Genomic DNA, 26,400 nt, shown 5'->3' on the forward strand with positions numbered 1-26,400 from the left:
GGTAGGAGCCGCGTTTTAACGACGAGAGGTCTCACTCCTCTCTCTAAACGAGGAGCCAGAGAGCGATTACACCTCCACTCAAGGCAGGGAGAGGAGTCGAGAAATCTTCCACACTTTCACTACTTTGAAAACAGAGACGGGACACAGACTCAGACCTCTGACGGGCGGCCTGGAGAGACACTCAGACCCAGAATGGCGTCTGCTTCTGCTGACAAAAGGTATAAAAACCGTGACAAACCAAAGCAAATCCAACGGGAGAGGATGTCTACTTCACTTGACCCTCCAAAGGGAGGCTGTAGCCAGGGGGAAATTAAACCTCTCATCTACGGCAAGTTTTACATCACTGGTCAACTTGAAACGAGCACTCCTAATGTGGGCTACCAGTCAGACTCTGCTGTTTCAGGTAAGCCACCTGGGGTCTTCCCTTCTTCTTCTTCTGTATGATTTTTAGCGGGTAGTAACAAAGATGCTCTGTAACAGGAAGACAAGCCACCCATTACAAACTGTGCCAATGAAATGTTTAGATTTAGTCTATGGTCTGCGCTGATGGGATGAAATGGTGTGCACTTCCTGTCTCCTACGGGGCATGGTCGCTTCCCTGTCATGCCCATTGCTCATTTTTAACACATTAACACATTGCTGATGGACTAGTGCCTGCTCACATCAAAACAACAGCACACTAGATACAGTGCAAATTTAATGTTATCGCTTTATCTCTATCTTATGTTCAGATATCGCGAGAATATGTTGCTGAGCGAGACAGGTCACGAACAAAGTTCACTTTCTCCTGATTTGTGTCTCCTAAAAAAAAAACATTTCCATGTCAGAAAGAGATCTGTGGCGTGTGAATCAATGGACTCAGTACCTGCCACTCATATCTCATACAGTTGCGGGTCAGTGGTGACACCCATGTGACACTGATACAGGAAATGACTTCAGTGGGGTGTGTCCGCTCCTGATCGAAATAATCCACTTACCTGTCCACTGTTGTGGAAGGTGGGCATAGACTTTATGTATAAGAAACTTACACTTAAAATAGAAGTAACCCAAAACCAGACTCCAACATGCTGCCTGGTATCATAGAGGCATCCCACTCAGCCCCAACATTTGAATTCTGTATCCTGTTGGCTGTACTTTAGTCAGTATATCTGTTCCTCTGTATTTCAAACTGGCCTGTGATGAACTTCATCTGAACAAACAGCTGCTCTCAGTGGTCTTGTCTCTATAATCTGCTGTAATGCTAACAAGAGTTGTAACAGTGAGCCTTTCTCTGTTGTAAACCGATAAACCATCGCTGACAGAAACTGGATTTTTGATTGAATTCTGTTGAAGCATCTCTATAGATCTGAGTATAACTGTTCTTCTGACTTTCTGCGTAGGTCTTTTATTGTTTGTGAAGACAAAAATAAACTTTGTTCTTCTTTTGGATTAGTGTCAAATCTACGGAAGGATCAGGAAATAACCATGGTTGTTTTGCTGCCAACAACACAGCTGAACTAATGTTTATTTGAGATATCTGTAGTTCTGTTGCTTTTTGTGTCCATCCGAAGCATTTTGATTCCCTCCTCTCCATCTCCCAGCAGCTTGTGTGTCTTCTATTAATGGATGATCTTGACTTTGACCCTGTAAAAGAACACAGTAATTAACTGAAAGCTGTATCCTTCTTATTTCTATCAGCATTCATCCCATTTGAACTGCAGGCAGTGATTCCTCTACTGAGAGACGCAGCTATCTACTCGTGTTAAAAATACAGACTCCAACACTGTATACACTGAGGTGTTTTGTGTTTGTTTACCAGGCCAGGAGAGGGTCAGAGGTCAGCGGCTCAGCGGCTCAGAGGAGAGCTGGCGGAGGCTGCAGCCTGTGGTGGAGTGTGGAGACGCCGCCATGACCCTCACCGTCAGGAGGAGACGAGCTGTACAGCTGCTGCTGGAGCGCGGTGAGGCTGCAGCTTCTCTGTTTACAAGTGCTCTGTCTTTGTGTCTTTGTTATGCATGGCTTGAATTTGAAGATATACCACACAGTACGTTGCAGCGGGTGTCCTCCAACCTCAAGTTCCACTTTTGTTTTGACATGCATCTGTTTTCTTAAGTTTTCTTTCTTCATGTAGAAGTATATTAACCTGTGTCTTGTTTTGGTGTCTTTTTGTGTCTCAGTGAATGAGTCGTCCGTGCCCCTGTCCCAGCTGCCTCCTCTGTGTGGCTACTCTGTTCAGGCCACATGGAGAGACCTCAGTCTGATGGCTCAGTATGATGCCTGCCATGTCACACAGGAGGTATGGGATCCATTCGCTCTGTTTTGTTTATCAGATTCCAATGCACAGATTAGTTTAGCACTGCAGACCTCAACCAGCCTGCTAGTGCTGCCTCAGAGTCTCTCCTCATGCTGAGGGTTGAAGTTGTGGAGAAGCCGTTTACCTGTGGAATGTTCCAAACAGGTGTTTTTGGAGCATTTCACAACTCCCCCAGTCTTTAGTTGCTCCTGTCCCAACTTGTATGCAACGTGTTGCTGCATCAATCAATGACGCTGATGAGGTGAAACATTATATGTTTACTTTGCACTGTTTTAATTGAGTACATGTCAAAAGGGATTAGCAAATGATCTCTGTTTTGTCTTCTAAAGTGTCCCAACTTCTTGGAATTGGTGTTTGTTTACAATGAAATAACTTGGCACACTCTTATGTCATCTTGACAAGAATGTTTAGGACTTTGATGGATTGTTGACTCGTTTTGTTGTGTTTAATTCTTTCTTAATGAGAGAGCCTTGCTTCTGAATTATAGACTTGCCCCAATGGATGTGAAATGTTTTAGCTAACAGCAGTAAAAATGTAAAAGAATGCTGTTACGACCTGTGTTCAGGGTGGCAGCTATGTGCTGCCCCTGCTGTGGACGGGGACTCCAGTCAAGATGTCCTGCCCCGCCTCTCAGATCCAGCCTCAGGCCGAGGCCCCGCCCCCTCCCTTTCTCTGCTGCTCCCCCCATGGTATGACCGTCAAAGTGCAGGGACTGTCTGTCACAGAGGAGTTGAGGGTAAATGGTAAACACAAAGACTAAATTCCATTATTTGTTGTGTTAGCACTCAGTTCACTGTAATGATGTTCTACATTGATATTGTTTTTCAGATTTTAAAATAAGATTTTCTTTTTGTGACAGTCAGAGGAGAATGGACCCCTTTGGAGGTGTTGGCTGAGCAGTGTGGCTACACTCTGGACAGACAAGGTGCAGAGATTGTAATCACTGCTCCATTCATTGCGTGTGGCATCACGGTAAAGGTGAATTTCAGAAAATTTATATTACATTTTCCATACGCAAAAGTGCCCAAAAGTGTGATTGTTTTGATTCAGTCACATGATATACTGTGTGACAAATTTAGAAACTTGGTCATGGGAGTGTGAATGAGTTGAAAACAATACTAAAATAAACCTATGAATTTAGAAAAGCTGTAAGATAAGACTGAGTATGAAAAGAAAATCCAATAGAAGTTTTACAATAATTTTTTGAATTAGAAAATCTCTGCTCTTTTTTTCAGGATGGAAAATACACACTCTCACTTCAAAAAGGAGAGCAGACGTTCACACTGGCCTGTCCCGTCTCTCCCCCTGAACGACTCCCACTAACCCATCAGCCTCTGGTCAACAGCCACCATCATCTAACCAGGCCAACAAAGCATGAGCCAGCATCCCTGGAGCCTTTTCCTTGGGCTCCACCTTTCTACCTGGCCCCGCCGTACTACCCCCATCCTACATATCAGCACGCGGATCATAGTGGAAGCAATGCATATGACCCTCCTGCTTCATTTTCAGCTCCTGACCCTACATTTGGTCCACAGCCTCTCCCTCCTGTTTATTCCCAGCCAGACTATCAGGAATACTACTCCCACCAGATTCCTGTAAGGGAGTCTTATAAGCATTTCGGTGTCCAGAGTTCACCCACAGATGATCTGGAGGATTCAAGTCTGGTGTATCCAGATCTGCAACAAGAGCAAGAAATTCACGCCTGGGGTCTCTCTGGAAAGCATGCTGCCACACATCCTCCCACCACAGATACAGGCTTTCCCATTCAAGTTGAAGCACCTCCTCTCCAGCCCCCCAGCCATGCTTTCAATCAATACTATCACTACTACCATCATCCTAAAATCCCTCTTCCTGACCCACCCCAAGACCCCGATCCAGGTCCTTCTTTAACTAATCCTCAAAACCCTGAATTTCCAGTGTTGCCCCCCAGCGTCCCGCAGTCTGAGGCTCTCAGCAGAGTTAACTCAGAACAGATTTTTCAGCCTGTGCCTGAGGCTGCCTCTCATCCTGACAGACATCCAACAAGTGCACCTTATACACCCTATCCTCCACAGCCTTATCCATACCACTACTTCTCTTACATTCCACATCTTACCAGAGGCGAGGCCAAGCGAGCAGCTCCTCTCAATCCCGACTCGCCCGCAAAACCAAAATTGTCTGATAATCAAAACACAAAGTCGAGCGTCTTCGTTCGTGCGCTTCCTCATTCATCAGAGGTTCATGACAAAGACAATTTCCATCCTTATGTAGATCAGCCAAACCCAGATGTATTGATCAAACATCTGCTTTTGTCTGACAGTGATAGTGTAAAAGCAGAGCTGGAGCCTCCTGGACCAGATGCTGTTCCTTCTCCTGAACAACCCTTTTTCCCCACACCATCACCCAATCATACTCTTCCTCCTTACCCATACTACCACCCTTATTATCACTACTATCAGATGCATTATGGACCTGAGAGTTTACTCAGCACTGACAATCGCTTGTCTCCAACCTCATCCGAAGAAGCTTTAAACCCTCTCCTTCAGGCATCCTCATCCCCACCACAGCATCCATTCAATGGTAAAGCTCAAACTCCACCCACGAAATCAATGGATGATGTTCACCATGTTCCCCTACATCCTTACTACTATTATCACCACCTGTACTACCAGCCTAAAGTGTCTGCAGACAACCAGGAAGTACATCCTGCAGGCAGCATGAACTCAAAATCAGAATCTCAGCTTCCCTCAGACTCTGACTACAGCCAGATGGGTGGGCTGGTCCATCCTGCTGAGGCCGGATATCCCAGCATGCTTCAGTCAAGTCCCTTTCATAGCATCTATTCCCATGATATTTCTCAGCAACATTCATATGATCCTTTTGGACATGCTGATGAAGAAGAAGCGGGGGAGAGGCTGGGTGATGAAATGAAAGGTAATTAGTGATGTCGCAATTCCAGCAGCTATAAAACCTTATGTTTCACATAGTAGAAGTAGCTTTTCACGTTAGTGTCTTGACATCAGATCACCACAAGGGGGCAGAGCATTATTCAGTGCTGACAGGCCCCTCCTTGTTTTTGGTTTTGTGAGCTCGCCAAATTAAATTCCTGTAATTATTTTGACATCCGTGACGTACTGATTCTTGATTAAGATCTAACCTCTGGTTTTGGCCATGACTTGACACCTGTGTGAATATTTTCTGTCATCTCTCATCTGCTGAAAAGAACCGTTCAAGTATAACCAGCTCCCCTCTCTTTGTTTACTTCCCGCGCTCAGATCACCTCAGCGCCAGCCCGGACACTCCCTGGGCCTGTGGCCTTGGCCTTGTGTCAGATTTCCACTGCAGCGTCTCTTCGGGCTGCTGTTTGTACCCTGCGAAGGGTGAGTCTCTGCCAGAACAGATCTTGTCAACACATGTCTGACAAAAACACATTGACAAGAAAGACTGAGAGAAATGGATGATTAATGTGTGGGGCTAAAAGCTGACGCCCAAGACACAAACTTGAGAAAAGAATGGTTTGTCTCCCATGGCCATACTTTGATATTTAGGCTTGATTTTGAACAATAGTCTTTTTTTTTTTTCTTTTTTTTTTTCCTGTGTGTCTCAACAGACTGTACAGCGGGACAGCATTTAATCTTTGCTGTGTCTGACTCTGTGCTGGGGCCCACAGTGGCCCCCCTGGCTCATCCCTCTGAGCTCAGTAATGTGTCCTGCACACTGCAGAGGCTGACCTCCGACCCTGACATCTACATTGTCCCTCTGGAGGGCTGTGGAGTAAACAAACACGTAAGGCACACTGTTACTGTATGCGCATCACGCAATGTGGAGCTCCAAAACGAGGCCGACCATCGTGATGCTGACCTAACGTCGGTTCACTGGAGAGACCTTTATCAGATTGTTGTTTCTGACATTATGTAAACCATTTTTTTCCCAACATCATATCCCTGTTAGGTGTCTGGTCAGACAGCGGTTCATTTGTTGGACGTCCACGGTATTCATTCTCTTCAACAAGACTGCAAATATGTGCACCAGAACGCCGTCAGGTATGTTTAAAGGACACCTTCATTTCAGTATCTCAGACACCTTTGCCATCATTTATTGTTTTGTTTGTGTTGTCCCTCATTCAGCTGTAAAGTCAAACATTTTGCATTGCAACCAACCCTGTGGCGTTGGTTTGTTTCATCATCTGACCCTATGCTAGACACCAGTGGTCTTTGGTTAGCCCTCAGCTGTATGAGTTCTTTTTTTTTTTTTTAAACCATATTCATTAATTTGTTTGCACTACAATCAATTGCGTGGAGTAGTCTGCCGATGCAATCCGTGAAATGAAAATATGACATTTCTGAATATTAGCTTTTTTTGTCCACTCATTTTTGATAATGCACAAATGTTTGATGCTTTCAAACAGTGTTTTGCTAAAGTTAATGATCTGGCTTTTATTCCAATATGTCCTTATTTTGCCTTTATTTCCTTTCATCGGAGTCATGGACCCTCACACATGGTAGAAAAAAGAAAAAACACTTCCCATCATTGTAAAGTACACCCTCTCTATTGTTAAAGTCAAATATTACAGGTATTTACAGATGCGTTCACTTACCCTGAATTCACAACTTCACAATCAAAGTGTCAACTAACTACAGAAGCTACAAAATTTGCAGCAGTTAGAATACAGAGCTGCAGACGGTTTGTCGGGAGGTGAGAGGCAGACAGGAGCTTTAGCTGATCTTTAAAGTTACTGCGTTGTCATCATGCAGGAAATACTGCTGCAGTCATTCGAAGCAGCTGCACACAAAACAACAGATGCACACAGACACATCTCTGCCTTCTGGGCCAGTGAGAGAGAAGATGCAGCATGAATGGATGAATGAATGAGAAACACTGTCTCAAAATAAACAAGATTTGACACATAGCTGTATGAAATGAAATAATTACTGCATGTCACAGAAACCGTGTCAGATTGGTTTCCATGGCCTAATGTCTTACAGTATGTATGTCAGCTGCCTGTGTTGATCCATAGGTTGATGGTGGAATGTAGTTCTCCAGGTGAAGTGAGGCTCCATGTGATAGATCAACTGCCTCCACCTCCCGTTCAGCCAACACCAGCCATGGTCACGGTGCAGCTGAGAATTGCCACAGGTGATTGTCTTCCTCTGTAAGGCACGCTCAAAATTCAGCAAGTTGATGAATGAGCCACAGCTGGCTGTTATAATACTCTTTTCCTCGTAGATGAATCCTTCACCAGCTTCCACCCGGAGGCTCACCTGCCTCTTGGCGCCGTGCGAGGCAGACCAGTTTATGTGGAAGTGCGCCTGCTGGACCCCCCAGAGCCCAGCCTGGTGCTGCTGGTTCACTCCTGCCTGGCTTACACACAAGCTCCATCCACCAGCTGGATGCTCGTCCATGATGGGTGTGTTACACAGAGATAAAAGGAAACCAGTCGAGTCAACATGATTAAATATGAGTTGTTTGTATTGTTAACAGTCTTGGCAGCTTCAGTCATGAGCGTTGCAGACAGGAAGAGGACTAAGCAGATGATCGTTTGACTACAGCTTGCTATAATCTTTTCAGATTCAAAGGCCAGCGTGCCTGTTGACTCTGTTTAAATCATTCTGTGTCGATTCCTCCCAAATGTTGCTTTATAGTTGCAAAGCTCGAGAGTTTTATGAACAGACAATGTAATGGACTGATAAATATGATGCCTACGTAAGATATTAATACTGTGAGTTTGCAGTGACATGCATGAGAAGGGTGAGGCTGTGTTGATTGGTTGGTCAGTCCATCACTTTATCCTTAAGCCAGACTCTTGACGTTTATTCGTGGTCCTGAGGGGATGATTCATATAGAATCTCAAATAACTGAATTTTCATTAAGGTATCCCGCGAGCATTAATGGTCTCTTGAGGATTAATCCTAACATTTTGGAGGAATCCTGTCAAAAAGCAAGCAGTCTTTCATCTGTAAATCCAGATAAGCAAATTGATCTTTTTGCACGTTAGTTCTTCCTTTTTTCCAGCTTCAGTTGTAACCGTCCTTTCACTACTGTGTGTTGTTCAGCTGTCCCAGCCGCGGTGATTCTCAGCTACTTCCTTCCCCACGCTCTGACCACATCCAGAGGATCATGATCTCTAGCTTCCTGTTGCTGCCCTCAGAAAATCTCACATTTCTGGCTAACGGTGGACACTCTCACCTGGAGGACCCAGAGGTACCACCAAAACATTCTCCAACATTCATTCTGCTCTTTGAAAGGACTCGTAATGTGTTTCTTTTCAGCTTGGGCTGCCTTAAAACTCAAACACAAAAAAACCTATTCAAAATGTTGGCTACGTGTAGGTTGGGATTAGTGTAATTTTTGTAGTAAAACCACCGTTTTCTCCCCTCAGATTTTCTTCCTGTGCTTGACAGAAGTGTGCTCTGCTGCAAATGGCGACTGCACTGTGGGCTGCATTGACAGGAAGTTCAAAACAGTGGGGACATAAAGGAGACACTGAGCGCTCCAGTCTTGTATCAGGAAGCTTCTTATACACTCATTAGAGAAATATTTGTTGTAATTTGAACATTTGTGGAGTCCAGACAACTATTGTCCCTACATGTCTAAATCCTACAGCCACAACCACCAATTAATCTGATTCACTGAGCATTTTCTACACAAACACCACAGTGACGGACGCCTTTTGAATGCACCAAATCGTGTCTGTTGTGGCTACATAATGTTCCTTCCCATTACCCAATTAATTCATTATATTTCACTCTGCAATGCGTAATTCCACAGAGCTTTAAAAACAGGGCCTTCTAAAAGCCAGTTACGCCATAAATTCAGCGCAAATAAGGCAACAGAAGAGTCAAATGAAAACATGATGTTTGAGGATGGCTGGTAGAAATGAGACTCAGCTGTGAGCTCAGCTCTGTCAGAGATGCATCGCTACATTAACTTTGTTTTTCCTCTTAAGTGCCGACAGTGGTGTGTGAACAATAAAATAAAGACACTTTCACACAACTGCACTCTTTGTTTTGTTTCATGGAAATAAGAAGTACAAGAGAAAAAGCCCTCTGTGGGATATTTATTCAAAATGTGTCAACTTCAAAAAACAATACACTGCAATCGAATAGAAGAGCACAATAAAAAGCAATTCAAGGCATTTTTCTCGACAGGACACTTAATGTACTTCTATTTGGTCACACAAGCTTTTGGCAGGAACACAAGGGAATGAAAACGTTTGACGTACCCTCGGATTCAAACCAGCGTTTACAGGAAGGCTGCACTTAATGCTTCGCGCCTCTGAAGCGACGCAGCACTTGAAATGTTTGTACAGTCAGTTTAAGCCTGCAGAATATTTCTGTCACACTCAAGAAGGTGCTTGACTGTATTCTCTAATCGTTTCTGTGGCCCTCCTCACGAACAGAAGAGATTAAATGGAATGCTTTTTTTTTTCCTTTGCAAAAACTATGGTAACTAAGGAAAAGCGTGTCCAGTGTAACATTGTAACATCACACCTGAATAGTACAGAAATGAATTAGGAACAAAGTGAAACTGCCCAGTCATTACACCCTGACATACTCAATGGCCTGACAATGGTAGGTGAAGCTAATGAAATGGTTTAAATGAACCATTTTGCATTTATACAGAAATCTTCCAAGGCAAACTGTTAGTATTTAACTCTTCCACATACAGCAACAGACTAAACCACCAAACTTGGGCAGCAGTGTTAAGGAGCTGCTGTCATTGTGGTGCTACATAAAAGCTCAAACGTGTAACACATGTGGAAGTTCAATTTAAACAGAGTCTCCCTTTCTCTTCCTAACAGCGTTGTTTAACCAATGTGTTCTCAGCCTCAGATGACTGACCGTGCAGTCCACAGTGATGTAGGGGCCTGTCAGGCTGGAAAGCACACGCTGTCTAGCTGTGACAGTTTCAGCTGGATGAATAATAGCTAATTATAAGCAGCATCCATTTAACCAGGAGTTGCTGTGTGAGTATTTAAAAAAAAGCACAGTAAAATACTGATGGCTGTAAACAGCTCTGAACAAAGCAGGTGTTTGTTTCCGTTCCACAATGGGTCAAACTATTAGCACAATGTAATGTTTTAGGACTATAAAAATGTCATTTTAACACTAGTTCAGCTGAAACTAGCGTAATCAGTATTTGAGAGAAGAATCCGTAGACATGAATTTGCTGGACGAGCCTGATTTCCAGCAATGGTCTCCATTGATGAGGCAGAGGAGGGTAAGGGCCGGAATGGGAATCTACTTCTTAGTACACGGTCGAGTAGTAGGCAGTGACCTCCTGCTGGACTTTCTTGATCTGCTTCAGCAGGACAGCGGTGCAGACCAGGGCAAGAATCTGTCATGCAGACACAGGAGGAGGAAGGGGTGTAAAAAGCAGGGAAGGGACAAAGAGCTGAGGGGTGATCAGCCTTCCTCCTGATCACATCCAGGATTAAACCAGCCACAGAATGAGTTAGTGTTTGAGAGAGAGAGGGTGCACTTTAAGCTCCTGGTGCTGGTCTGCACACAGCCATGTAAAGAGAAACTTGATGGAAAAAAATCCAATCCTAGTTATATTCTCTTAAACTAGATACCTTTGACAAAAAAAAGAAAATCCCAGAAGCAGCTTTCCACACTGAGCAAACAACAAACTTCAATTTCCAGCTAATGGGAACAAGTTAGGAGAGGAGTTGGGTTATGTAGCTTAATGATACATGATTGCTCAAAATGTGTGTAAAATGATAATCTGATTTAAAAGGTGTCGCTATGCCTGGAATATCCAGGCACGTCACATTAGACAACAATCTGTGGGAATAAATATAAAATACACCAACGTCACAACAGCTCCAAGTGATGGAGTGCTGTTAAAGTTGTAGCTCAGGTGCTTTTAGAGTGGATTTTTCCTTGTTAAAGGGAGCTGAAGACAACCTGCAGTGGCCATGCAGAGAAGAGCTGAACATGTTCAGCAAGATCAAGACCGAAAAGAGTGCACTAAGCCTGAGCCATGGGGATGTTGGCCACAGTGAGAGGGGTGAAGACCACCGGGTCCTGGTCAGGGTGGGAGTGGGAGGTGGAGACTAATTCATGCTGGGGTGGTTGAGGATTAGCCAGGACAGAAGCGGAGTGAGTCAGGATGATGTACTGAGGAGAGGAAGACTGGACGATCTTTTTACTGAGGATTGAGCTGCAAATCAGAGCTATGATCTTTGGGATTAAAAGAGACAGAGGGGTGCAGAGTGATTAGGACATGTTCATTAAATCTACGAACAACAAGAGCAAAAGACTGAGTGAAGCAGTTTTTCACTAAGACATCGCTCTCACGTTTCCCCTCATCAGCGTGTGTCCTCAGTGATGTACTTGCTGAGTGTTTGCAGTATAGTATAAATAAGAGAGCAGTTGTGGTAAGGATGGCTCAGAGTATGCTTTCACTTACAAGGCTAAGCATCAGCAGCCATGCTCATGGCTGCGTTAGACTGTAAACCCTAAATACTATCGTCAAAATGCTAACATGCTCACAATAACAGGGCAAATATTTTTTTTTTACTATGTTCAACATTTTAGCACGTTAGCATGCTCTTATAACTATTATATGGACTGCGATGAAATTTGGTATGCACATTGATGGTTCTGAAAGGATGAATCCTGTCATGACTTCAGTGATCCACCTGATTTTCTCTACAGCCGATGAGCCAATACTTCGGTTTTTGATTCCCTTTGTCTTTAATGCTAATTAGCAAATGCTAGCATGCTTAAATGCTAAAGTCAGATGGTAAATCTGATAAATAATATGTTGCCTTAACACTAGAACGCTGGTATGGTCAGTGTGGTCACATCAGCATGCTGGTATTAGCATTTGGCTCATTGCCTCAGCCTTTGTCCCTGAAGGCCACTGTACGTGCTTTGACAATGAGCCAATCAGAGCACAGCAAAGTAAATGCTCTGTGTCTGGCTTCTGATTGGCTGTCTGATGTGACGGTGGATCTACCCAAAGGTTGTTTGCAGATGACCTCGACGCTGAACGTTTATTGCTTGCAAAAACGTTCTCTAGCCTATTTCAGCTGATCTCATTATCTTCATTTACTGTGTCTAAGTGAAGAAATGTACAGCACACAAAGTATTTGCCTACCAAAAGAAGTCCACTTCCAACAAAGATGCCCATCACCAGAGGCGCTTTACTGTTGAAGACATTTGTGATGATCCCAGGACAATTCTGTAGGAATACCAAGACAAGAGAAACTGTAATGCCCTCTGTACTGTTACTAACCCTGAATACAGAAATTTCATTTCCAGTGGTAGGAACAAGAAAAGATTTATTTTTTCTCCCTTTTAAACAAAAAACATGGACAAAAACTCAACTGTACAACACTTAACACACATAACAGCTTCATTAGAACAGCTTCATTTCTTGGCACCGACTTACAGGCATGACGATGTGTTCAAGGATCCCATCTGGTTTGGGACAGGTCGCTTTAGCCAACTCTATCACAGGGATGCCTGTCACTCCACAGCAGTGAAGCTACAGGGGAGGAAGATGAAGACGGATTAAGATCACACCTCTAAATGACATTAATGAGTGGCAAAACCTCATATTTTTGCATTGTGCATTATCATCAACATATGGTCTTTATGTCTTTAATTATGTAATAAATCCTTATGAATAAATGGTCAGGAACTTGTTAAATAATAATAAAACTCAGCTCTTTATTATGGAAAGTTAGTTCATTGTGCTAATTTTCAAAATGCTCCTTTTTAAAATGTTTTCATGTCACTCCTGATTTCAGAATGTCACTTTTCATAACGATGCATTGCTTGTCAGTAGTTACATGCCCGCAGTCTTTAGAGACTAAACCATGTCTGTAGCATGTGCAGCCTTGTTAAGATGAGGCTTACAAACTTTAGCTCCTCTGGTTGATTGAGAATCACTCCGATGTTGTTGCTCTAGCTAGCGGGAGCAGCTAACAGGCTACGTTCGGCAGCAGTTGTTGAGCTTACTATCTTAGAGAGCGATTGGCTGAAAGGTGAGGGCGCAGTGACTGTTGACAACACCGCTGTCATAAAAAATGACATGAAATAAAAATGACTTTTGAAAAGGAGCATTTTTGAAATGAAAATGTCGATACAAAGATGTTTCCAGCAAATTGAGTTAGTATAAAAGTGAATGATGAAAAAAAATTCACTCATTATTTGGAAATGGTAATTTTTTCTGCAGTTTCTTTAACAAATTGATGGCATTTTACACAATTTATTCCTGATTATTTCAGAAGTTGTAAAATCAGTACGTTTAAAACACATTAAGGCAATAGTTTTGAGCTAAACTGTGCTTTTTATCAAATGGAGTTCGTGCTTACCATTTTGTGGATGAATGTGAGGGTGGCACCAATCACTGAGTCTCCTTTATTCAAATACAGAGCGTACATGCTGCTGTAGAACTCTGCGATGCTCGCCCCAACCTTCACGACGATTAAAACACAACATCATGCTCACGCATATAAGGTATTAACTGATGTATTTATTTTATTTTTCATCCTATTTATGTGTTCCTCCTCTGCTTCCCTCTCACCTCATCGCTCTTGGAATAAGCAAGCACTCCAACAACAACTTCAGCTAAAGCCAGAATGGACAGCAGAGCAGAGAACTGAAAGGAGAAGAGGAGGTCAGTAAACCCAATTATAACACTTTACAATTCTAAATTATAAAATTCTAAATTAATATATTAATTATATAATAATTATAACAATTTAATAAACTGACAAACACACAGGAACAAGGAAGGTAACAGTGCAACACGTTCCTACCACTGCTGTGCATATGCATGAAAACAAGAATATGCAAACATCTGCTTGTTCTTGTTTTCACCAGTAGGAGGAACATTTAGCATTCAACTTCACAGAATTATGAGATGTCAAACAAAACATCTTTAATCTCCTTTATAAAGGCATATATAAAGGTTGGGGGCTATCTTAGAAAATGTTGAGGTAATATGCAATCTGTTCATTTTACTGGCCACTGAGGCACATAACTTCTCTTGACTGCGTGCAATAACTAATGATTTAGAGATTTTCTGACATATTCGGGCTGATACACTTCAGGAAACTTGTACGGAGAAGTAGGCTGTTCCATTAATACAAGGCATAATAACATAATCCCTGAGCCTGAAATCGGCTTTGTGTTCATGTTTCAAAAAGATGTGTCGCAATTTGTTTCTGCGCAAAAAAGCCTGTTTTCTTCCTCCAGCACAAAAGCCCTCTCAGCCTTTCGCTCTGCGCTGTGTAACAGTTAAGGAATGCCTCTGAACTTTCCCACAGAGACACCGAGACGAGACAGAGATAAAACTGGAAAATACCATTAAACTTGGAAAATGCGAGGAGCAAGAAAAAATGAATTCTTGGAGGTGATCAGACCATTTAAGGAATGTGTGTGTGTTGGATTTTTCAACATATTCTAACTGTTGGATAGTTTATTATACCAACTTCGTTGGGGATATAATCTTGCACACTAGTATTTGTGCATAAAAAAGAGCACAAATGTAGTCACCTGCACAAAAGATGATGAACGAAAACAAGAACAAAGACAAAGGTCAGAAGAGCAGAATCCTGAAGATTCGGAGCGCTCACCAGAGGCAGAGCTATGAGTAACAAAAGGATCTCTTCACATTTCGCCCTCACATCCGTTAGTTTCCTGCTTGTGAGCTGTGGGCGTTTTGAGATTTTGTGGTTAATCGTTTGGGAAAAAACATGTCTGCCGGCTTCAGCAAGTTCAACACTGACAATGAAGGACAAGAACGAGCAAGTCAGTGAGATCATTTTCAGCAGAAAGTGAAGAGGTGTAGCGCTACCAAGAGACGCTAAGAAGATACAACTTCTGCATCCTGAACCATCAGGGAGCGACTCGTGTCTGTGTTCATTTAAGCTGCACAAGCAACTAAGTGATCTCAGCACAGCTACAGGAAGTACAAGCTAGCAGGCGATATGAATGCTTTCTACTGGAAACATGTTGAGATGTGCAGCTGATCTTATCTGCTACATAACAGACGATGAAAAATAGGCTTCTGTCTCTAAAAGGACGCAGTTCACTCGTCTCCCTGAGAGCCCCACCTCCATTATTCAGGGGTTGCTTGCTGACCATTTGAAAGCGACCCAACAAACTTTACATAAAACTTGTTAACTGGACGAGCATGTGCCTGGTTTGTGTAAGACTCTGGGACTGCTAGGGACTCAGTGGAGTCCACTGACTGGGAGTGTGTGAGAGGCCCAGAGGACAATAACAACGCTTTTGCCGACACTGTATGCAGTGTTGGATACATTCAGGCTGAGCAGACAGAAACCTGAAGAAGATCACCAAGTCTGCCAACACAAACCCAGGACCCCGCAGCCGTCAGGAACACACTCAGTCACGAAGTACAATAAGAAAAGCTCTGCAATCACCCCATCCCCCAGACTGGATGATGAACCCAACACCTTTGGTGTGAAGGGTCCCATACCACACGCTAACAGCCCACTGCCCCCCTCCCCTCTCTCTCACCTTCACGAGGGTCCCCTACCATACACACACACACCCTTGATGGCCCACTGTCATCAGTGTGTGTTGAAGTGTGAGCCAAAGTGCTATTTCTGATTCTGACTGATTCGACACAGAATAACAGATGATGAAAAATAGGCTTCTGTCTCTAAAAGGAAGCAGTTCACCCCTAAACAATGGAGGACATCGAGGCGATGTTGTATTTGCTGCTTGGTTTGTGGCTTTTTGTCACACACAAAGCAAGAGAAGAAACCCAGAAAAGTCTGGACCTCATCGACGGACCACGGTGATATTTTACGAGCAGCCATTTCCCTCGAGTGAGAATAAAGAATAAAGTCAGCGGTTGCCGTTGCCCGGCGTTACAATGGAGGGGGCGGGATTGTTTTTCCGGTGTTGGACGTCGCAGACCAGTGACGACACTCTCCGGCCAATCAGTGGCAGACAGGCTGTTGACGTCACACATATAATATCGCTTCTACTCGCTTGGAACCTCGCCAGAGCAGGTACTAAAAATAGTATCGGGTACCAGGTACTATCCCTGATGGAAACACAAAACAACCGGGTAGAGTCGAGCCGCGCTAGTGGAAATGTGGCATAAGTCTCCGTAAGAGCCCCACCTCCATTATTTAGGGGTTGCTTGCTGACCATTTGAAAAAGTTAATATAAAACTTGTTAACTAGATGAGCATGTGTCTAGTTTGCACAAGACTGTGTTGAACGAGCAGTCTGAGCAGCAGCTTTTTGTCTTTCTTGGTTCTTGATTTTAAATTAGTTACCTAAAATTAGTTACCTAACTTCGCATGTTGTGTTAAATTGTGACTAATAAAGGATTTCTTTCTTTAACCACTGCTACATGTACAGGTGTACTACAAAACGTCACATTTTTCATACTAACGGTTTATTTTACAGTTACAGTGTGTCCATTGTGTAAGTCAGCCTATTGTTAGTCCACAGCAGGAAAACAAACTTGGCTGTGGCCCCGCTTTACCAGGACGTTACTGTGCGAAGGAAAACTCACCACTTGCAGAGCACATCTGTTCTCGTTGCAGGCACCGTAGTCTCCAAACACCACCACAATCAGCATCACTGTCCCCAGAGCGATCAGTACAGTCACAGCTGACAAAAAATGAGACACACATCTGTCACTGAATGTGTATCAGAGGCAAAGTGTCAATCACCCAAATCTGCGTAACACATGCACTGACCCATAACGAATGCGCTTGAGTTGAGGGCGTGTATTTCGAAGATGCCTCTGGTGTTACCGCTGAACCTCAGCCACATGCCGAGACCCAGAAAGGCAAACCCCAGCACCTGTCAACACACACACATAAAACCAAACCACACATGGTCCTTATTACAAGGTTTCACTTCTTCAAATATTACAGCCACATCTGTAATATTGTGTACGGGGTTAAGTCAGATGTCATATTTCCGTGGTGGATGATTTTTTACTCACATTCTGGAGGACTTAAATCACAGGTGGGATGTAAATTTCCTTTTTGTACAAAGCTCATACATTTTAAAAACCTATGTTGTATGTAGTTTTATTTTCTCATCAATTTTCCATTTCTGTTTCTTGACTTTTGCAGGTCTTGCTTTCTGTCTTTTTTGATTTTCTCTACAAACCTGAGTCTGATCCTGAATAAACTGACATGCCATGCAAAAAACTAAGTCAGGTAGACAAAGACACCAGCTGAACCATTTCACATGGCAGAAACAGCACATGAACTGCAAAACCAAAACCAAAAAACAAAGGCTAGAATCTCTCTTTAGAGATTCTTTCATTTTATTTCATGCAGCAGATGTTCTTATACACACTGACAGACATTGTTATTTCCGGTTATTAACCTGAGCTGGAGTTGTGCAGAAACGAAACCTCCGCACAATGACGCACCTAGCCCCACTGAACACACGGTAACAACTTTAAATGAGACCTATAAAACCCCCAAAACAAATAAATACACTGCTTGTCCTTTTCTTAGTAAAAACTACACACACACTATACATATATATATATATGTAAATACTTATTTTCCTTGTTGTGTCTCATCATTTGGGAGACTTACCGCAAAGATGAGGTTGAAAATGAAGAGGATGTATTTGCAGACGAGGCCACATCCATCCAGTGCCATGATGACCTGCGTTGTGTTTCACTCTACACAGGGGAGCTCTGAAAGGTGGATGAACGGATTACCTCATGTCACCTGCAGTCCTCCTCCGTGCCATTACATTTCGAGCACACACATGTGCACACACACCACAACCTCTTAGGGTTACATCCTACATGTTAAGTGCCTATTAACCACAGGTACGACGTTTGAACGTTTTTATTAACAGTGCTGCCTCTGTTAAAGATCATTGTGTAATGTGACAGCTATGCTGGACACGAAATAAACAGCAGATGAAATAAATACCTGAGTTCGCGAAGGTTTAATCGGCCTCTCTCCTCAGTGAGTCAGTGACAGGGAGGACTTCAACATACACACGCTCAATTCTTCTGTTACTGCGTGCTCTTCTTCTAACCGTAAGATACGTCACGCCCCGCCTCTCTGAGCTCCCTCAGTCTTTTCATTGGTCGAGAGCTGTGACTGCCACGAGGTAACACCTATGAGCAGAGGAGCTGATGTAACCGTAGCGGGTCCAGGAAAACAGTTCCTTGTAGAAATGAAACTTAAGGAAACGAGAGCTGAAGAGTGACGAAAGGTTCGTTTTTCATGTTGTAACTGACCGTAAACCGTGAATATATATGTCCCTGTTTGATTCCTTCAAACTCATGTGATATTACAGGAGTTCATAGACATTCAGCATCATTCTGCTAACTTACTAGCATGGAAAAATGCATCAAAAGAACATTTTTAATCCTTGTCATTGTGAAACTTAAAACCCACACAGGAAATGTGTTGTGCCATTTCTCTCATTATTCACCATGTTTAGTGTAATTCCTGTGCAGACATGGCACAGTAAAGGGAGTTGAGCTAAACAGTAGAAAGAATTCAAAACAATAGAAAATATCCTGAAAGTTGTGACTGAAATCCCATTAAGGCATGTGTACAGAACTCCAGGATCCTGAGACACACACACACACACACACACACACACACACACACACACACACACACACACACACACACACACACACACACACACACACACACAAAAAGACTTGTGTACATATATTTATATTGTGAGATTTTTTATTTTACTACTGCTACAGTTCTTCTATTGTTGTATTTCTTACTTATTTTCTTATTTTTATATTATTTACTTACTGTCATATTTTTAACTTTTTAATTGCTTCTTCTTGATAGATGTGTCATGCACCAACCTCACCAAAGCAAATTCCTCGTATGTGTAAAATCGTACTTGGCAATAAAGCTTTTCTGATTCTGATTCTGATTCTGACACATTTGATGATAAGATGAATGATAAAAGACGGTCTTTGTATGTGGGGATTTTAGCACAGATGTGTTCAACACAAAAGAATAGAGACTTTTTGGACACAATGTACAGTATTAGTCTATTTCCTACTATCTTAAATCCAAGCAGAATAACAAGCGACAGTGAAGTTTTGCAACTTTTAACAAACTCATAAAAGTTCTGATAGTTCTGCATTCATGGCAGATTTCAGCTCCTGTCGCACATGAGGTGCACACAGCAGCTGGCGTGTGCTACATGGGATGATAACATGCTGGGCTGCTTTTAGTCCACCATAAAACATGTGTACCCCTCCATCCCCAGCACACATCTTGGCCATCAGATCAACTCACAATGCAGATGGTCCCGACATACAGACGGCAACTGAACCATAGGACTGCAGGAAGGAAGGAGCTGACACTGCCGATGCTCTATGCTCAGATATCAACTTCTGTCAGCAGGTCTGCCTCCCTGACAACACCTTCACAAACAACAATAACCACAAACCTCCCTGTGATCAGAGGACTCACAGGGAGGATGACATGGATACATTCAGGCTGAGCAGACAGAACCTGAAGAAGGCCACCAACTCTGCCAACACAAACCCAGGACCCTGCAGCCGTCTGGAACACACTCAGTCACAAATTACAATAAGAAAAGCTCTGCAATCACCCCATCCCCTGACTGGATGATGAACCCAACGCCTTTGGTGTGAAGGGTCCCATGCCACACTCTAATGGCCCACTGCCCCCCCTCCCCTCTCTCACCTTCACGAGGGTCCCCTATCATACACACACCCACCCACCCACACACACACACACACACACACACACACACACATACACACACACACAATGTCACTGTCATCAGTGTGTGTGGCAGTGTGAGCCAAAGTGCTAATTCAGATTCTGACTGATTCAACACAGAACAACAGAAACCATGGGGGCTCTTAAGGGCTTAAGGAAGTAAAGCTAGAATGAGGTTTATTTAAATAATAATCCAAACAAAGCTTATGATGGATTTTTGTCTCCTTTTATGACAACTGCAACAAACTATTTGAACAGCAGAGAGCTGACACACAAGGTACATGGAAAGTGCATAATAGCATAATTAAAAAGGGTACAGGAAAATCTGATTATTCATGTGACTTTATTAAAACTAATCAACTAAGTCAAAAGAGACTGCCAATTCATCAAATTGCTACATTGAATTGGCTATAATTTAACAAATGAAATATTAAAATGTGGACCCAATAATCTCATTGGGTCCGTGGTAATTAAGATTACCATTGTAGGAGAACAAGAGACCTCCATCTAACCCCCCCCCCCCTTCCTTCAGGAGAGCTGGGGCATTCCAGCTACAAAGGGTTACCTATCAGTTAAACTGTTCTCATGGAGATGCTAATTCTTTCTTCCAGCTCCACACCAGATGAAGGTGTTAAAAGCATCAGAATTGACGATTACCAGGTCTCAAGAACTGGACAACACTGACAAGTTGTAAATCAGACATTCTTGGAGCAAACTGTCTAGTGTGTCTGTGTGCTTTCTTTTCTACCACATCAGGATAATGCAAACTATATGTTTGATTCAACTTTGGATGTTCACACAGCACTAAACGCAGAATTTGTATGGTATCAATGTTTTCTCCGTGTTTCTATCCTGTAAATTGACAAACTATGATCTTATTTCTCGTAATTGTTTTTGTCCGGGTTTCTACCATGGAGCCATACTTCCATCTAGAGACTAGTAGTGGTTAGGTTTTAGATACGTGACATGAGACAGTTATAATTAGTAGTGCTTAATTCACCAAATATAATCTGCCTGACCTTGTTTCTTTGTTCTATGACTTAGTTATACTATTAGTTATCATGTAAGTTAGTATTGAAGAAAGTTGCCATTAATCAGTAAAATGTGTCTGATGGATGTATTTTGTGCCAACATGCTGAAAACAATGTTGAAGTGTGATTGAAAATTAGTTCTCGCCACATTAAATTGCACAACTTTTTCAAGGTAAAAGCCGAACTCTTTTCTTTAACTGTTAAGGCAATCACATAATAATATATTTGTAGATATTTTCGACCGGCCATTGGAAGTATTTTCAACTTTATTATTAACCAAGAAGTTTTGCCATACGATCATCAACCTCAGTCTTTGGACCAAGATCCTGCAGCCAGCCTCAACCCATCTGTCTGGGTCAAATAGCCACCGAAGAGCCGCTCCTCTCCTGTTACCGACACCAAAGGACCAGCCCCTGAAACATCTCTGTCCATTATTAGTTCTTAACACTGCGGCTCGACTGGTTCTTCCCATTGAACCGCAGTGCAGATCGGAGCGACAGCCGGGGTCCCTTTTGGTCAGTTCCAGACAGGCTGTCATAGGAGCCCCGCTGGCACTGAAGTAGGCATCCTCCATGCTGCATTGGATAAGAGTTGGTGTTGTAGGCTATAACAATCTCAATTCTCATTAGACTCACTTAGTCATTAATTCAGGAAATTAACGCTGCATTTGCGTCCTCATTTTCTTCAAAACTACTTCTCACTATTGCCAAACTCATTCCTTTTATTATGCTGCTATAGCTTCTTCATTCAGTTGTTTCATATAATCCGTATTATTCATTATTCGTATCCATTCTCATTTATTGTGCCAAATAAATAATACTTTTCACTTAAGTCGTTGTCAGACAGCGTCCTTTTGAGCTGGAAATAGATGATCACCGTATCGAGACCTATTGCTTCAGATGATGAGACTGATCAATCATTAATTCATTAATTATTAAAAGAAAAAGGAGAACTAAAATCCTTCTGATCTGATGAAGGTTGGTGCCCCTTTCTATATTAACAAGTGTAAACATTAAACCCAAAGGTTTAATTCCCCTACACCATCTTCTCTACCATGCATGGACAGTATGCAGATATGTTTCTGCAATGTAGATAGATAAGAATGAATAAATAAATAGAATATAGTGTGTACAACAGTACATGAAATTTAAGGAGCAAAACAAATGGTAATTATGTAAAAACTTTTTTTAAAGAACACAAAGACTCACAGAAAACACTTCAGGTGTCCATATCTCCAGAAGACGTAGTTAAAATGTGTAAGGTAAAGTCCATGTTGTTGTTTCTCTGAATGGTGTTTCTGTGCAGTGAACATAACACAGGCTCACAAGTCTATTAACATGGTGTTAATGTGTCGGCAGTTCACGCATAAAGGGGTTGTTGAACCCACATTGACAGTGTCAGCCATGAGAAAAACCACGTGCTAAGTCACAAGCTAAGTCAGTTATTTTGTCAAACGAAAATCTGTTTAAATCCATATAATCAAGATATTTGGGAAGTGAAATTTTACCTCAAAAAGCTTGCAACTGATCTTGATTAACTGTTTTAGTGGAAAACACAATTTCCCATAGTCTAAGGTTGCATCTTGTATTATCTGCCCAGAACCCCAAAATAATAAGTTTATGCCCATATATGATTAAGAAAAGCAGAAATCAGATAATCTTTGACTTGATCTGTTGAGTAATTGCTTCAGCTGAATGTGGAGGCGTTAAAACGCCCTGTGTGACAAATGAACCTGTGCTTCCCTGCTGCACAGAGAAGTGGTGCACACAAATACACACTGTCTGATGGTGAAATACATCTCAACCGCACGTGTACAAAAAAAGTGCTCAAAGTCGAAAGTAAATGAAAATGAAAGTGTGCAATGTGAAGACTTCAGGAACTGTGTGCAGCGAAAATACAGATGTTCTTCAAGATACGGTGGTGTATTTTTCACAGCCAATATCTTTTCATGACCCGTGAGGTCTGTGGCTGTATTAAGAGAGTAATGGCGTCTGCAGGCTCTCATAGCCTCTGCCAGTGAAACAGGCGGCTGTGTGGAGTGATGTGACCTCACTGCTGTCCATCATTGCAGGTTCAGTGGGTGGCAAAGGGACAGGTAGCAGGAGAGAGACGGAGGTTGATAGAGTGAGTCACTCAGAGGGAGAGAAATAAGCACACACACACACACACACACACACACACACACACACACACACACACACACACACACACACACACACACACACACACACACACACACACACAATAGACTGCACTCTCAGCTGCTCATATGCGCACGCAAACACACACAATCGCACACATTTACACATTGGCAGTCAGCCTAAAGTGACAGCAGTCATCTGTTTTGAGGCAGGCAGGTGAAGTTAGGAATCAGTGCAGATTTTATCACAGAGGTGTGTGTGTGTGTGTGTGTGTGTGAGAGAGAGAGAGAGAGAGAGAGAGAGAGAGAGAGAGAGAGACAGAGCAGACACTAGTATTTATCCCTTTGAGGTGCCCCCCCCCAGTTATGGCAGCTTTGCTACTATAAACCTTTCTACACAACAGCAGCCGTATTTGATTAGTGTCGCTTTTGTGTGATTTATATGACAACAATTTCTCAAGAGAGTAGTGATTTGTTTCTTCTTACAAAATGGAATTGCACTCTCCTTCAGGCGCTCTGTCATTTAAGACCCACTAGAGGGCGCAAAAGCATTAAAAACATGACTGTCGTATATCATACCTTTAAAATAATCCCTCTCAGAGGCTGTAAGTGCCATCTTGCTGCTTTTTGGATTTATTTGGTGTACTATTTCCTTGGAACTTTTACTTGCTAGGGGCTTTTATTTTAGTTTAAACCTTAGTTTGAGCCATGCTCCAAAAACACCCTATTCAAACTCTAAATATAATCTAATCTATGAACGGCATATGTTTAGAGATGTGTTGCACAATTGAAGAATTTAGACTCTCATGCAAATGCATCATGCATTTTCCAAATGAGGCCATCCACTGTCCTTCTGTGGATGTAAAGACAAACCAGACATGTTGTGTTATGATTCTGGGTTGCAGACCTTGGACGTAAAAAATACATTTATAACTCTTCTGCTTATGTTTGTAACATACATCATATATACCCGCATGGAAATAAAAATCATCTTGCAAAATGTAGTCTTTATATTTTCATCGCATATACTTAAATTTGCCTTTTGTCTGTCTTGCTTGTGAACGTTTCCTTATCTATGTCATTATACTTCCACTGTGCTTCATTATTCTGAGATGTTTAGTCTCAGATGATTCAGAAACAAGTCTGTTGGCGGTGTTATGAGCATCAAAATAGCAGCATTTTCATTTTTATTTCGGTTAAACACCGAAATAGTGGGTACAGAGGAGGAGGGGGAGCTCTGTGGTGGTGGCGGGGATTTGGGAAAAAGAAGGAGAAGGAGACAGAGGAAAGGCAGACCTCAGACCAGCCCACCTCACCTCACTGTCCTCTCTGTCATATTCCGGTGCCCGCAGACAAATCTGACCGCGGATCAGCGCACTCGGGCTCCCTCCTCACTACGAGTTACACCAACTGGGACTCAGACCAGAGGAAATCGTGTTCGTCGGCAGCCAAGTCCGCACGCCAAGACACATCCATAGCAGACCACGGTGAGGGAAGGGACGGAGTGACAAGAAGGGACCGAAATCAAGAGGAAGGCTGGTAGGAACAACAGAGAGGTTTAAGGCAAAAACACATTTAGCGGTAAGAAGAGAGAAGACTGGCTGGACCCACACAAGGAGAATTAGCCTTCACGCGTAGCTAATTTCCAACATTTTCTTTTTTGGCAGCGAGAGTGTGCTCTCCGAGCCACATTTATAAAGAGAGCTAGCGGAATGTAATGCTAGTAAGCTAGCTAATGTTAGCTAGCTAATTAGCTTGTAAGGCATTCAAGGGTCGGACGTGTGATCGTTTTTAAAATAGGTCACGGTTTGGCGTCGTTTTACTTTTTGGGAGAAAAAAAACTACACTTAATGTGATTAGTCCATAATTGTGGCATGGTCATAATGTTCAGCCTCGAATAACGATAGCTAACGCCAAGTTAGACAATAAACAGTGCCGTAAGCTGCCTATATTGATGAAAATCGGTCCAAAATTATCCGTCTACGCTTTTTGGGAGACGCCAAATCTGTTGTGAATATCGAGCCGTGGACAAACCAGAAGGAGAAGACAAAGGTGAAAAACAGACTTTTGACTGGTGACTGTCTGCCGTCCAATGTTAATGTCGACCGACGTTGCATCTATAATGCTACCCGTTAGTCGGGGAATAATGGACCGGGAAAGAGACATTGATACAGCCGCCGGACCACTTGCAAACGCGGCCGGGGGTCCAGCAGCTGTCCGGGGATGAAGCGAGGAGACCCGGAGCCCGACGCGCAGGCAGCCGCTGCCCTGACTGACTTAGCCGGAGCGGAGTGCAAAAGACCAAGGATAGACGGCACCGGGAGTGTTGTTGGTGACATCGGACAGGTAGGAATGCAGCGTTAACACATATACCGTCAATTCCTCACATCTGTTTCGTTTGGTCTCCACCTCAGCTCCATGTGTGCAGCATTGCAATAAAGTATCATCTGCCCTCCCCTCCCTCAGTAAAAGCTTTTGTTCCCTAGGAATCAGCAGGGAATGATGGTAATGTTTTGATAGGCCCCTTTCTCTCATCAACAACATAATCATGCATCATTGCAGCATGGGGAGAATCCTTTAATTAAAAAGAAATGAGAGGTTCATGAAGTACACAAAATGTGGCTTGCTGAAATACTGTAGCTGTGCTCCCGGGGCTGCTCAGTGAGACACCATGACCAAGCCAGACAAAGGTAATATGATACAGGCTCCATTGCCATGACAGACAGCAGCACAGCAAAGATCAGACCCATTCATCATGCCCGTCTCATGGAAAGTAAAGCAGTGCTTTCTCACTCACACTGCACGTCCTCACTGCACACATATACATTATTTTATATTCACGTGGATGGAATCGATCACCTGTGTTGATAATTTGCGGTGAGGCATCACGGTCAAAATCTTGATACACACTGCATGTGCCACAACTCGCTCAGTGCCCCCCATGATTGTCGCTAGGTGTAAAAGAGAGGCAGACAGGCATTGGGGGAGGGGTCACCACAGCCAAAGACAAAGAACAGAGCCTTTTGGTGTCGGCTGAAGGAGCAAGGGAACTCAAGGGGGCCCTCCTTAACACCGGTCTTCCCCCGCTTTCATGACTCGACTGCTGAGACAGCAAAGCATCAGCAACCATTCCTGCCTCTGAAGGACTAATCTTTGTATATTACAGTAAACCGGGGGACCACGGAGGCAACTCTCTCGCTCCCTCTCGCTTGCTCTCTCCTGGATCTATTACTATTTAA

At 43.0% G+C, this 26,400-nt stretch overlaps 1 protein-coding gene across 3 annotated transcripts in view; it reads right to left on the reverse strand.

The window, feature by feature from the left end:
* LOC139343044 (CD9 antigen) overlaps positions 1 to 18,339 on the reverse strand; it is a 71,297-nt gene extending 52,958 nt beyond the window's left edge. Inside the window, exons 1-9 of one of the 3 annotated variants that reach the window (XR_011603086.1) lie at positions 18,185 to 18,288; positions 17,837 to 17,940; positions 16,976 to 17,081; positions 16,789 to 16,886; positions 13,814 to 13,888; positions 13,602 to 13,703; positions 12,674 to 12,769; positions 12,380 to 12,463; positions 11,084 to 11,457 (exon numbers count right to left, since the gene is read on the reverse strand). Coding sequence is in view for 2 of the 3 variants with exons in the window: in XM_070980434.1 (XP_070836535.1) it covers positions 11,245 to 11,457; positions 12,380 to 12,463; positions 12,674 to 12,769; positions 13,602 to 13,703; positions 13,814 to 13,888; positions 16,789 to 16,886; positions 16,976 to 17,081; positions 17,837 to 17,902 (840 nt within the window). In the remaining variant the exon portion in view is untranslated. Of the gene's footprint in view, positions 1 to 9,285; positions 10,610 to 10,950; positions 11,458 to 12,379; positions 12,464 to 12,673; positions 12,770 to 13,601; positions 13,704 to 13,813; positions 13,889 to 16,788; positions 16,887 to 16,975; positions 17,082 to 17,836; positions 17,941 to 18,184 lie in introns of those variants that run through there. The other 2 variants (XM_070980435.1, XM_070980434.1) reach the window with 2 other exon arrangements.
* Between the last annotated feature and the right edge of the window lie 8,061 nt (positions 18,340 to 26,400).

Source organism: Chaetodon trifascialis, chromosome 15 (genome assembly GCF_039877785.1).
Source record: "Chaetodon trifascialis isolate fChaTrf1 chromosome 15, fChaTrf1.hap1, whole genome shotgun sequence".
Classification (NCBI taxonomy): domain Eukaryota; kingdom Metazoa; phylum Chordata; class Actinopteri; order Chaetodontiformes; family Chaetodontidae; genus Chaetodon; species Chaetodon trifascialis.